The sequence below is a fragment of the Salvelinus alpinus genome, chromosome 4 (genome assembly GCF_045679555.1).
Source record: "Salvelinus alpinus chromosome 4, SLU_Salpinus.1, whole genome shotgun sequence".
NCBI classification, from domain to species: domain Eukaryota; kingdom Metazoa; phylum Chordata; class Actinopteri; order Salmoniformes; family Salmonidae; genus Salvelinus; species Salvelinus alpinus.
Window position 1 is genome coordinate 21,015,992 of NC_092089.1, and position 15,550 is coordinate 21,031,541.

Consider the following 15,550-nt stretch of genomic DNA (forward strand, 5'->3'; position numbering starts at 1 on the left):
TATCCATCTGTACTGAGATCATCTGTATCCATCTCTACTGAGATCATCTGTATCCATCTCTAGTGAGATCATCTGTATCCATCTCTACTGAGATCATCTGTATCCATCTCTACTCAGATCATCTGTATTAATCTCTACTGAGATCATCTGTATCCATCTCTACTGAGATCATCTGTATCCATCTCTACTGAGGTCATCTGTATCCATCTCTACTGAGATCATCTGTATCCATCTCTACTTAGATAAGCTGTATCCATCTCTACTGAGGTCATCTGTATCCATCTCTACTGAGGTCATCTGCATCCATCTGTACTGAGATCATCTGTATCCATCTCTACTGAGGTCATCTGTATCCATCTCTACTGAGGTCATCTGTATCCATCTCATCTTAGATCATCTGTATCCATCTCTACTGAGATTATCTGTATCCATATCTACTGAGATCAGCTGTATCCATCTCTACCGAGGTCATCTGTATCCATCTCTACTGAGATCATCTGTATCCATCTCTGCTGAGATCATCTGTATCCATCTCGACTGAGAGCATATGTATCATTCTCTACTGTCATCTGTATCCATCTCGAATTAGATCATCTGTATCCATCTCTACTGAGATCATCTGTATCCATCACTACTGAGATCATTTGTATCCATCTCTACTGAGGTCATCTGTATCCATCTCTACTGAGATCATTTGTATCCATCTCTACAGAGATCACCTTATCCATCTCTATTGAGGTCTTCTGTATCCATCTCTACTGAGATCATCTGTATCCATCTCTACTGAGGTCATATGTATCCATCTCTACTAAGGTCATCTGTATCCATCTGTACTGAGATCATCTGTATCCATCTCTACAGAGATCACCTTATCCATCTCTACTGATATCATCTGTATCCATCTCTACTGAGATCATCTGTATCCATCTGTACTGAGATCATCTGTATCCATCTGTACTGAGATAATCTGTATCCATCTCTACTCAGATCATCTGTATTAATCTCTACTGAGGTCATTTGTATCCATCTCTACTGAGGTCATCTGTATCCATCTCAACTGAGGTCATCTGTATCCATCTCTACTTAGATCATCTGTATCCATCTCTACTGAGGTCATCTGTATCCATCTCTACTTAGATAATCTGTATCCATCTCTACTGAGGTCATCTGTATCCATCTCTACTGAGATTCTCTGTATCCATCTCTACTGAGATCATCTGTATCCATCTCTACTGAGGTCATCTGTATCCATCTCTACTGAGATCATCTGTATCCATCTCTACTGAGACCATCTGTATCCATCTCTACTGAGGTCATCTGTATCCATCTCTACTGAGGTCATCTGTATTCATCTCTACTAAGGTCATCTGTATTCATCTCTACTGAGATCATCTGTATCCATCTCTACTGAGACCATCTGTATCCATCTCTACTGAGATCATCTGTATCCATCTCTACTGAGGTCATCTGTATCCATCTCTACTGAGGTCATCTGTATCCATCTCTACTGAGATCATCTGTATCCATCTCTACTGAGACCATCTGTATCCATCTCTACTGAGGTCATCTGTATCCATCTCTACTGAGGTCATCTGTATTCATCTCTACTAAGGTCATCTGTATTCATCTCTACTGAGATCATCTGTATCCATCTCTACTGAGACCATCTGTATCCATCTCTACTGAGATCATCTGTATCCATCTCTACTGAGACCATCTGTATCCATCTCTACTGAGATCATCTGTATCCATCTCTACTGAGGTCATCTGTATCCATCTCTACTGAGATCATCTGTATCCATCTCTACTGAGACCATCTGTATTCATATCTACTAAGGTCATCTGTATTCATCTCTACTGAGATCATCTGTATCCATCTCTACTGAGATCATCTGTATCCATCTCTACTGAGACCATCTGTATCCATCTCTACTGCGAATATCTGTATCCATCTCTACTGAGGTCATCTGTATCCATCTCTACTGAGGTCATCTGTATCCATCTCTACTGAGGTCATCTGTATCCATCTCTACTGAGACCATCTGTATTAATCTCTACTGAGATCATCTGTATCCATCTCTACTGAGATCATCTGTATCCATCTCTACTGAGATCATCTGTATCCATCTCTACTGAGACCATCTGTATCCATCTTTACTGAGACCATCTGTATCCATCTCTACTGAGGTCATCTGTATCCATCTCTACTGAGGTCATCTGTATCCATCTCTACTGAGGTCATCTGTATCCATCTCTACTCAGATCATCTGTATCCATCTCTACTAAGGTCATCTGTATTCATCTCTATACTCCTGGTGTCTGGGAGCCGATGTAGGATGCGTCCCAAATTGTACCCCATTCCCTACAACCTTGAACAGAGCCCTGGGGGGCGTAGATACTACAGGCAGCAGGTCATCAGCTAATGGAGCAATATCATCTCATTTAAAGAGCTAACCTTTTAGAGAGACTGAGAGAGAGACAGAGAGAGAGAGAGAGAGGGAGAGAGAGAGGGAGAGGGAGGGAGAGAGAGAGAGATAGAGAGAGAGAGAAAGAGGGAGAGAGAGAGAGAGAGGGAGATAGAGGGATAGGGAGAGAAAGACAGAGAGAGAGAGGGCGACAGACAGAGAGCGAGAGGGAGACAGACAGAGAGAGAGGGAGACAGAGAGAGAGGGAGAGAGAGACAGGGGTGTAGTGAAAGAAATGGACCCCTGGGACATGTGAAACTGCAAGGGAAGGGGGATGTCATTCATCAAGTGATTCAATTAGCAAACAACACAAAGGAGTGATGTCATTGAGGGGGGACACAGGGCTGGGAAATGATGTGGGTTGGGGAAGGGACTCATATTGATCACATGCTCTGACACCACTGTTTAACTCGAATATTCCACACAAGTTAGTCCCCTTCCCCGGGTGCTGCTGTTTGGTGAGATGACTACCCTGTATCAGAGGTGAGATGACTACCCTGTATCAGAGGTGAGATGACTACCCTGTATCAGAGGTGAGTGGCCTACCCTGTATCAGAGGTGAGGTGACTACCCTGTATCAGAGGTGAGGTGACTACCCTGTATCAGAGGTGAGATGACTACCCTGTATCAGAGGTGAGGTGACTACCCTGTATCAGAGGTGAGATGACTACCCTGTATCAGAGGTGAGATGACTACCCTGTATCAGAGGTGAGATGACTACCCTGTATCAGAGGTGAGGTTACTACCCTGTATCAGAGGTGAGATGACTACCCTGTATCAGAGGTGAGATGACTACCCTGTATCAGAGGTGAGATGACTACCCTGTATCAGAGGTGAGATGACTACCCTGTATCAGAGGTGAGGTGACTACCCTGTATCAGAGGTGAGATGACTACCCTGTATCAGAGGTGAGATGACTACCCTGTATCAGAGGTGAGATGACTACCCTGTATCAGAGGTGAGGTTACTACCCTGTATCAGAGGTGAGATGACTACCCTGTATCAGAGGTGAGATGACTACCCTGTATCAGAGGTGAGATGACTACCCTGTATCAGAGGTGAGATGACTACCCTGTATCAGAGGTGAGATGACTACTCTGTATCAGAGGTGAGATGACTACCCTGTATCAGAGGTGAGGTGACTACCCTGTATCAGAGGTGAGATGACTACCCTGTATCAGAGGTGAGATGACTACCCTGTATCAGAGGTGAGATGACTACCCTGTATCAGAGGTGAGATGACTACCCTGTATCAGAGATGAGATGACTACCCTGTATCAGAGGTGAGATGACTACCCTGTATCAGAGGTGAGATGACTACCCTGTATCAGAGGCGAGATGACTACCCTGTATCAGAGGTGAGATGACTACCCTGTATCAGAGGTGAGATGACTACCCTGTATCAGAGGTGAGGTGACTACCCTGTATCAGAGGTGAGATGACTACCCTGTATCAGAGGTGAGATGACTACCCTGTATCAGAGGTGAGGTTACTACCCTGTATCAGAGGTGAGATGACTACCCTGTATCAGAGGTGAGATGACTACCCTGTATCAGAGGTGAGATGACTACCCTGTATCAGAGGTGAGATGACTACCCTGTATCAGAGGTGAGATGACTACCCTGTATCAGAGGTGAGATGACTACCCTGTATCAGAGGTGAGATGACTACCCTGTATCAGAGGTGAGGTGACTACCCTGTATCAGAGGTGAGATGACTACCCTGTATCAGAGGTGAGGTGACTACCCTGTATCAGAGGTGAGATGACTACCCTGTATCAGAGGTGAGATGACTACCCTGTATCAGAGGTGAGATGACTACCCTGTATCAGAGGTGAGGTTACTACCCTGTATCAGAGGTGAGATGACTACCCTGTATCAGAGGTGAGATGACTACCCTGTATCAGAGGTGAGATGACTACCCTGTATCAGAGGTGAGATGACTACCCTGTATCAGAGGTGAGGTGACTATCCTGTATCAGAGGTGAGATGACTACTCTGTATCAGAGGTGAGGTGACTACCCTGTATCAGAGGTGAGATGACTACCCTGTATCAGAGGTGAGGTGACTACCCTGTATCAGAGGTGAGATGACTACCCTGTATCAGAGGTGAGATGACTACCCTGTATCAGAGGTGAGGTGACTACCCTGTATCAGAGGTGAGATGACTACCCTGTATCAGAGGTGAGATGACTACCCTGTATCAGAGGTGAGGTTACTACCCTGTATCAGAGGTGAGATGACTACCCTGTATCAGAGGTGAGATGACTACCCTGTATCAGAGGTGAGATGACTACCCTGTATCAGAGGTGAGGTTACTACCCTGTATCAGAGGTGAGATGACTACCCTGTATCAGAGGTGAGATGACTACCCTGTATCAGAGGTGAGATGACTACCCTGTATCAGAGGTGAGGTTACTACCCTGTATCAGAGGTGAGATGACTACCCTGTATCAGAGGTGAGATGACTACCCTGTATCAGAGGTGAGATGACTACCCTGTATCAGAGGTGAGATGACTACCCTGTATCAGAGGTGAGATGACTACTCTGTATCAGAGGTGAGATGACTACCCTGTATCAGAGGTGAGGTGACTACCCTGTATCAGAGGTGAGATGACTACCCTGTATCAGAGGTGAGATGACTACCCTGTATCAGAGGTGAGATGACTACCCTGTATCAGAGGTGAGATGACTACCCTGTATCAGAGATGAGATGACTACCCTGTATCAGAGGTGAGATGACTACCCTGTATCAGAGGTGAGATGACTACCCTGTATCAGAGGCGAGATGACTACCCTGTATCAGAGGTGAGATGACTACCCTGTATCAGAGGTGAGATGACTACCCTGTATCAGAGGTGAGGTGACTACCCTGTATCAGAGGTGAGATGACTACCCTGTATCAGAGGTGAGATGACTACCCTGTATCAGAGGTGAGGTTACTACCCTGTATCAGAGGTGAGATGACTACCCTGTATCAGAGGTGAGATGACTACCCTGTATCAGAGGTGAGATGACTACCCTGTATCAGAGGTGAGATGACTACCCTGTATCAGAGGTGAGATGACTACCCTGTATCAGAGGTGAGATGACTACCCTGTATCAGAGGTGAGATGACTACCCTGTATCAGAGGTGAGGTTACTACCCTGTATCAGAGGTGAGATGACTACCCTGTATCAGAGGTGAGGTGACTACCCTGTATCAGAGGTGAGATGACTACCCTGTATCAGAGGTGAGATGACTACCCTGTATCATAGGTGAGATGACTACCCTGTATAAGAGGTGAGATGACTACCCTGTATCAGAGGTGAGATGACTACCCTGTATCAGAGGTGAGATGACTACACTGTATCAGAGGTGAGGTGACTACCCTGTATCAGAGGTGAGGTGACTACACTGTATCAGAGGTGAGATGACTACACTGTATCAGAGGTGAGGTGACTACCCTGTATCAGAGGTGAGATGACTACCCTGTATCATAGGTGAGATGACTACCCTGTATAAGAGGTGAGATGACTACCCTGTATCAGAGGTGAGATGACTACCCTGTATCAGAGGTGAGATGACTACACTGTATCAGAGGTGAGGTGACTACCCTGTATCAGAGGTGAGATGACTACCCTGTATCAGAGGTGAGATGACTACACTGTATCAGAGGTGAGGTGACTACCCTGTATCAGAGGTGAGGTGACTACCCTGTATCAGAGGTGAGATGACTACCCTGTATCAGAGGTGAGATGACTACCCTGTATCAGAGGTGAGGTGACTACCCTGTATCAGAGATGAGATGACTACCCTGTATCAGAGATGAGGTGACTACCCTGTATCAGAGGTGAGGTGACTACCCTGTATCAGAGGTGAGGTTACTACCCTGTATCAGAGGTGAGATGACTACCCTGTATCCGAGGTGAGGTGACTACCCTGTATCAGAGGTGAGGTGACTACCCTGTATCAGAGGTGAGATGACTACCCTGTATCAGAGGTGAGGTGACTACCCTGTATCAGAGGTGAGATGACTACCCTGTATCAGAGGTGAGATGACTACCCTGTATCAGAGGTGAGATGACTACCCTGTATCAGAGGTGAGATGACTACCCTGTATCAGAGGTGAGGTGACTACCCTGTATCAGAGGTGAGATGACTACCCTGTATCAGAGGTGAGATGACTACCCTGTATCAGAGGTGAGATGACTACCCTGTATCAGAGGTGAGATGACTACCCTGTATCAGAGGTGAGGTGACTATCCTGTATCAGAGGTGAGATGACTACTCTGTATCAGAGGTGAGGTGACTACCCTGTATCAGAGGTGAGATGACTACCCTGTATCAGAGGTGAGGTGACTACCCTGTATCAGAGGTGAGATGACTACCCTGTATCAGAGGTGAGATGACTACCCTGTATCAGAGGTGAGGTGACTACCCTGTATCAGAGGTGAGATGACTACCCTGTATCAGAGGTGAGATGACTACCCTGTATCAGAGGTGAGGTTACTACCCTGTATCAGAGGTGAGATGACTACCCTGTATCAGAGGTGAGATGACTACACTGTATCAGAGGTGAGATGACTACCCTGTATCAGAGGTGAGATGACTACCCTGTATCAGAGGTGAGGTTACTACCCTGTATCAGAGGTGAGATGACTACCCTGTATCAGAGGTGAGATGACTACCCTGTATCAGAGGTGAGGTGACTACCCTGTATCAGAGGTGAGATGACTACCCTGTATCAGAGGTGAGGTGACTACCCTGTATCAGAGGTGAGGTTACTACCCTGTATCAGAGGTGAGATGACTACCCTGTATCAGAGGTGAGGTGACTACCCTGTATCAGAGGTGAGATGACTACCCTGTATCAGAGGTGAGATGACTACCCTGTATCAGAGGTGAGATGACTACCCTGTATCAGAGGTGAGATGACTACCCTGTATCAGAGGTGAGATGACTACCCTGTATCAGAGGTGAGGTTACTACCCTGTATCAGAGGTGAGATGACTACCCTGTATCAGAGGTGAGGTGACTACCCTGTATCAGAGGTGAGATGACTACCCTGTATCAGAGGTGAGATGACTACCCTGTATCATAGGTGAGATGACTACCCTGTATAAGAGGTGAGATGACTACCCTGTATCAGAGATGAGGTGACTACCCTGTATCAGAGGTGAGGTGACTACCCTGTATCAGAGGTGAGATGACTACCCTGTATCAGAGGTGAGATGACTACCCTGTATCAGAGGTGAGGTGACTACCCTGTATCAGAGGTGAGATGACTACCCTGTATCAGAGGTGAGGTGACTACCCTGTATCAGAGGTGAGATGACTACCCTGTATCAGAGGTGAGATGACTACCCTGTATCAGAGATGAGGTGACTACCCTGTATCAGAGGTGAGGTGACTACCCTGTATCAGAGGTGAGATGACTACCCTGTATCAGAGGTGAGATGACTACCCTGTATCAGAGGTGAGATGACTACCCTGTATCAGAGGTGAGGTGACTACCCTGTATCAGAGGTGAGATGACTACCCTGTATCAGAGGTGAGATGACTACCCTGTATCAGAGGTGAGGTGACTACCCTGTATCAGAGGTGAGATGACTATCCTGTATCAGAGGTGAGATGACTATCCTGTATCAGAGGTGAGGTGACTATCCTGTATCAGAGGTGAGATGACTACCCTGTATCAGAGGTGAGATGACTATCCTGTATCAGAGGTGAGATGACTATCCTGTATCAGAGGTGAGATGACTACCCTGTATCAGAGGTGAGATGACTACCCTGTATCAGAGGTGAGGTGACTACCCTGTATCAGAGGTGAGATGACTACCCTGTATCAGAGGTGAGATGACTACCCTGTATCAGAGGTGAGATGACTACCCTGTATCAGAGATGAGATGACTACCCTGTATCAGAGGTGAGATGACTACCCTGTATCAGAGGTGAGGTGACTACCCTGTATCAGAGGTGAGATGACTACCCTGTATCAGAGGTGAGGTGACTACCCTGTATCAGAGGTGAGATGACTACCCTGTATCAGAGGTGAGGTGACTACCCTGTATCAGAGATGAGATGACTACCCTGTATCAGAGGTGAGGTGACTACCCTGTATCAGAGGTGAGGTTACTACCCTGTATCAGAGGTGAGATGACTACCCTGTATCAGAGGTGAGGTGACTACCCTGTATCAGAGATGAGGTGACTACCCTGTATCAGAGGTAAGGTGACTACCCTGTATCAGAGGTGAGATGACTACCCTGTATCAGAGGGCGGTGAGATGCTTACAGTGTGTGTATGTGTGTGTGTGTGTGTGTGTGTGTGTGTGTGTGTGTGTGTGTGTGTGTGTGTGTGTGTGTGTGTGTGTGTGTGGTGAGGTGAGAAGACTACCTTGTGCCATCCCTTCATCGGCCACTTCCTCCTCTTCAGCATGAATCCATCCTGCTTCTGGGGCTCCTGGACATTACAGTGTCCTCCACGCAGCCCCTCTACAATCTCCCAACTGTCCTGTAGACACACAACAAGGTTACACACACAGCTCCTCTACAATCTACCAACTGTCCTGTAAACACACAACAAGGTTACACACAGCCCCTCTACAATCTACCAACTGTCCTGTAAACACACAACAAGGTTACACACAGCCCCTCTACAATCTCCCAACTGTCCTGTAAACACACAACAAGGTTACACACACAGCCCCTCTACAATCTACCAACTGTCCTGTAAACACACAACACGGTTACACACAGCCCCTCTACAATCTACCAACTGTCCTGTAAACACACAACAAGGTTACACACAGCCCCTCTACAATCTCCCAACTGTCCTGTAAACACACAACAAGGTTACACACAGCCCCTCTACAATCTACCAACTGTCCTGTAAACACACAACAAGGTTACACACACAGCCCCTCTACAATCTACCAACTGTCCTGTAAACACACAACACGGTTACACACAGCCCCTCTACAATCTACCAACTGTCCTGTAAACACACAACAAGGTTACACACACAGCCCCTCTACAATCTCCCAACTGTCCTGTAAACACACAACAAGGTTACACACACAGCCCCTCTACAATCTCCCAACTGTCCTGTAGACACACAACAAGGTTACACACAGCCCCTCTACAATCTACCAACTGTCCTGTAAACACACAACAAGGTTACACACAGCCCCTCTACAATCTACCAACTGTCCTGTAAACACACAACAAGGTTACACACAGCCCCTCTACAATCTACCAACTGTCCTGTAGACACACAACAAGGTTACACACAGCCCCTCTACACTCTCCCAACTGTCCTGTAGACACACAACAAGGTTACACACAGCCCCTCTACAATCTACCAACTGTCCATTAAACACACAACAAGGTTACACACAGCCCCTCTACAATCTACCAACTGTCCTGTAAACACACAACAAGGTTACACACAGCCCCTCTACAATCTACCAACTGTCCTGTAGACACACAACAAGGTTACACACAGCCCCTCTACAATCTACCAACTGTCCTGTAGACACACAACAAGGTTACACACAGCCCCTCTACAATCTCCCAACTGTCCTGTAAACACACAACAAGGTTACACACAGCCCCTCTACAATCTACCAACTGTCCTGTAAACACACAACAAGGTTACACACAGCCCCTCTACAATCTCCCAACTGTCCTGTAAACACACAACAAGGTTACACACAGCCCCTCTACAATCTACCAACTGTCCTGTAAACACACAACAAGGTTACACACAGCCCCTCTACAATCTACCAACTGTCCTGTAGACACACAACAAGGTTACACACAGCCCCTCTACAATCTACCAACTGTCCTGTAGACACACAACAAGGTTACACACAGCCCCTCTACAATCTACCAACTGTCCTGTAAACACACAACAAGGTTACACACAGCCCCTCTACAATCTACCAACTGTCCTGTAAACACACAACAAGTTACACACAGCTCCTCTACAATCTACCAACTGTCCTGTAGACACACAACAAGGTTACACACAGCCCCTCTACAATCTACCAACTGTCCTGTAAACACACAACAAGGTTACACACAGCCCCTCTACAATCTACCAACTGTCCTGTAGACAAACAACAAGGTTACACACAGCCCCTCTACAATCTACCAACTGTCCTGTAGACAAACAACAAGGTTACACACACAGCCCCTCTACAATCTACCAACTGTCCTGTAGACACACAACAAGGTTACACACAGCCCCTCTACAATCTACCAACTGTCCTAGCTGTAACACTGGTACAGGTAGGGGTATAGACTATGGGAGGCTCCCTACTACTGCCTGCATCACTAATGTCACTATGAACTAGAGGTGTTGCTGATGTATGGTGGATGTGTGGACCTGCCAGGCGGTTGACCCCCATTTTGAAAGGAGACTGGCAGGGCACATGTGCTTTGGCCAGTCTGATAACACCATTGACTATTATTGAGGTTACAGCTAACCAACTCCTGGGAGCTGCACATGACACAGAGGCTCGGGACCAACCCAGGAGACGGCAGAAACGTGACGCTCCTTGGTCCAAGGGTACAGATAACATCCACAACACACAACAAGGTTACACACAGCCCCTCTACAATCTCCCAACTGTCCTGTAAACACACAACAAGGTTACACACAGCCCCTCTACAATCTACCAACTGTCCTGTAAACACACAACAAGGTTACACACAGCCCCTCTACAATCTACCAACTGTCCTGTAGACACACAACAAGGTTATACACAGCCCCTCTACAATCTACCAACTGTCCTGTAAACACACAACAAGGTTACACACAGCCCCTCTACAATCTACCAACTATCCTGTAGACACACAACAAGGTTACACACAGCCCCTCTACAATCTCCCAACTGTCCTGTAAACACACAACAAGGTTACACACAGCCCCTCTACAATCTACCAACTGTCCTGTAGACACACAACAAGGTTACACACAGCCCCTCTACAATCTACCAACTGTCCTGTAGACACACAACAAGGTTACACACAGCCCCTCTACAATCTACCAACTGTCCTGTAGACACACAACAAGGTTACACACAGCCCCTCTACAATCTACCAACTGTCCTGTAAACACACAACAAGGTTACACACAGCCCCTCTACAATCTCCCAACTGTCCTGTAAACACACAACAAGGTTACACACAGCCCCTCTACAATCTCCCAACTGTCCTGTAGACACACAACAAGGTTACACACAGCCCCTCTACAATCTCTCAACTGTCCTGTAAACACACAACAAGGTTATACACAGCCCCTCTACAATCTACCAACTGTCCTGTAGACACACAACAAGGTTACACACAGCCCCTCTACAATCTCCCAACTGTCCTGTAAACACACAACAAGGTTACACACAGCCCCTCTACAATCTACCAACTGTCCTGTAGACACACAACAAGGTTACACACAGCCCCTCTACAATCTACCAACTGTCCTGTAGACACACAACAAGGTTACACACAGCCCCTCTACAATCTACCAACTGTCCTGTAAACACACAACAAGGTTACACACAGCCCCTCTACAATCTACCAACTGTCCTGTAGACAAACAACAAGGTTACACACAGCCCCTCTACAATCTACCAACTGTCCTGTAAACACACAACAAGGTTACACACAGCCCCTCTACAATCTACCAACTGTCCTGTAAACAGACAAAAAGGTTACACACAGCCCCTCTACAATCTACCAACTGTCCTGTAAACACACAACAAGGTTACACACAGCCCCTCTACAATCTCCCAACTGTCCTGTAGACACACAACAAGGTTACACACAGCCCCTCTACAATCTACCAACTGTTCTGTAGACACACGACAAGGTTATATTATTATTTTTATATACTGTCAGTGTCCCAAATGGCATCCTATTCCCTATATAATGCACTACTTTTCACCAGGGCCCATAGGTATCTGGTCAAATGGAGTACACTACTAGGAAATAGGATGCCATTTGGTACAAAGCCCTAGTATAAACTGACTAACCAGTAAACAATAGTGTTTTATAAACAGACTGTTCCGTTTCCCACAGAGACCAGTCAGAATGTCAGGAATGGGTGGTGACCTCTGTAAGAGAGAGAGAGAGAGAGAGAGAGAGAGAGAGAGACATATGAGGAAGAGAGAGCGAGAGAGAGAGAGCAAGAAAGAGAGATAGATGAGGGAGAGAGAGAGATGAGGGAGAGAGAGAGAGAGAGAGAGAGAGAGAGAGAGAGAGAGAGAGAGAGATATGAGGAAGAGAGAGCGAGAGAGAGAGAGAGCAAGAAAGAGAGATAGATGAGGGAGAGAGAGAGATGAGGGAGAGAGAGAGAGAGAGAGAGAGAGAGAGAGAGAGAGAGAGAGAGATGCAGAGAGAGAGAGATGCAGAGAGCTGTGGGTTGGCAGCGCACTACATTGCTGCCTGCCATAAGATGAGGGACAGTGTCTGACAGACCAATCAACCTGCACATGTCCTCTACTGTATGCTTATTGCTATTGTTCAATGTATGGTTATTTTGACCCTTGGTTATTGTTGTTACTGTTGTCCCGTTGACAATTTTGATTCTTATTATTTCCATATTGTAAATATCTAAAGTAAGCGTTTGGCAATATGTACATTGTTACGTCATGCAAATAAAGCAAATTTCATTGAATTGAATTGAGAGAGAGAGAGAGATGAGGAAGAGGGGGAGAGGGACAGGGGGGGAGAGAGAGAGACAGCAGGAGACAGAGGAGATAGGAGTGGCTGTATGTGTTTCTGTCTCTCTCTCAAGTGCTGAGAGAGAGACAGAACAGTGGTTAAGCACACACACACACACACACACACACACACACACACACACACACACACACACACACACACACACACACACACACACACACACACACACACACACACACACACACACACACACACACACACACACACACCTTTCCTGTAATAACTACCTCAGTAAATAGACTCTACCTTTCATGTAGTAACTAATCTAATCCGCTACACAATATTCACAGAGCTGATGGCTGGACGGACGGGTCGGGTGGGAGGAAGGGAGGGACAGAGTAATGATCTTGATAATACGGCCAGATGATGAGATTAGAGATTATAATCACATATCCAGGTCAATGTGTTAACCTCACTGAGAGAGATAACACTCACACACAAACACACGCTGTTCACAAACATGATGAACAGGAATTACATTTATTCTCACCAGTAGCCAAAAATAACTATCTGAAAGCCACGCCTCCTAATAGGACACGCATCAACCCAGCATGAAAGTGAATTTAAAAAAAGAGAGAGCGAGAGAGATTGAGGTGGGGATAGGGAGAGAAAGAGAGTAAGAGAGAGAGCAAGAGAGAGAGAGTGAGAGAGAGAGAGAGAGAGAGAGAGAGAGAGAGAGAGAGAGAGAGAGAGAGCGGGGGGGAATAACTACATCAGTAAGACTCTACCTTTCCTGTAATAACTACCTCAGTAAATAGACTCTACCTTTCCTGTAATAACTACCTCAGTAAATAGACTCTACCTTTCCTCTAATAACTACCTCAGTAAATAGACTCTACCTTTCCTGTAATAACTACCTCAGTAAATAGACTCTACCTTTCCTGTAATAACTACCTCAGTAAATAGACTCTACCTTTCCTGTAATAACTACCTCAGTAAATAGACTCTACCTTTCCTGTAATAACTACCTCAGTAAATAGACTCTACCTTTCCTGTAATAACTACCTCAGTAAGACTCTACCTTTCCTGTAATAACTACCTCAGTAAGACTCTACCTTTCCTGTAATAACTACCTCAGTAAATAGACTCTACCTTTCCTGTAATAACTACCTCAGTAAATAGACTCTACCTTTCCTGTAATAACTACCTCAGTAAATAGACTCTACCTTTCCTGTAATAACTACCTCAGTAAATAGACTCTACCTTTCCTGTAATAACTACCTCAGTAAATAGACTCTACCTTTCCTGTAATAACTACCTCAGTAAATAGACTCTACCTTTCCTGTAATAACTACCTCAGTAAGACTCTACCTTTCCTGTAATAACTACCTCAGTAAGACTCTACCTTTCCTGTAATAACTACCTCAGTAAATAGACTCTACCTTTCCTGTAATAACTACATCAGTAAATAGACTCTACCTTTCCTGTAATAACTACCTCAGTAAATAGACTCTACCTTTCCTGTAATAACTACCTCAGTAAATAGACTCTACCTTTCCTGTAATAACTACCTCAGTAAATAGACTCTACCTTTCCTGTAATAACTACCTCAGTAAGACTCTACCTTTCCTGTAATAACTACCTCAGTAAATAGACTCTACCTTTCCTGTAATAACTACCTCAGTAAATAGACTCTACCTTTCCTGTAATAACTACCTCAGTAAATAGACTCTACCTTTCCTATAATAACTACCTCAGTAAATAGACTCTACCTTTCCTGTAATAACTACCTCAGTAAGACTCTACCTTTCCTGTAATAACTACCTCAGTAAATAGACTCTACCTTTCCTGTAATAACTACCTCAGTAAATAGACTCTACCTTTCCTGTAATAACTACCTCAGTAAATAGACTCTACCTTTCCTGTAATAACTACCTCAGTAAATAGACTCTACCTTTCCTGTAATAACTACCTCAGTAAATATACTCTACCTTTCCTATAATAACTACCTCAGTAAATAGACTCTACCTTTCCTGTAATAACTACCTCAGTAAATAGACTCTACCTTTCCTGTAATAACTACCTCAGTAAATAGACTCTACCTTTCCTGTAATAACTACCTCAGTAAATAGACTCTACCTTTCCTGTAATAACTACCTCAGCAAATAGACTCTACCTTTCCTGTAATAACTACCTCAGTAAATAGACTCTACCTTTCCTGTAATAACTACCTCAGTAAATAGACTCTACCTTTCCTGTAATAACTACCTCAGTAAATAGACTCTACCTTTCCTGTAATAACTACCTCAGTAAATAGACTCTACCTTTCCTGTAATAACTACCTCAGTAAATAGACTCTACCTTTCCTGTAATAACTACCTCAGTAAATAGACTCTACCTTTCCTGTAATAAC

The 15,550-nt window shown here is 45.2% G+C and overlaps 1 protein-coding gene across 2 annotated transcripts in view; it reads right to left on the reverse strand.

Annotated features, from left to right (window-relative positions):
* osbpl3b (oxysterol binding protein-like 3b) overlaps positions 1-15,550 on the reverse strand; it is a 148,941-nt gene that overhangs the window by 56,187 nt on the left and 77,204 nt on the right. For both annotated transcript variants that reach the window (XM_071395968.1, XM_071395969.1), the window contains exon 3: positions 8,843-8,959. In XM_071395968.1, coding sequence (XP_071252069.1) covers positions 8,843-8,959 — 117 coding nt within the window. The remainder of the gene's footprint in view (positions 1-8,842; positions 8,960-15,550) is intronic.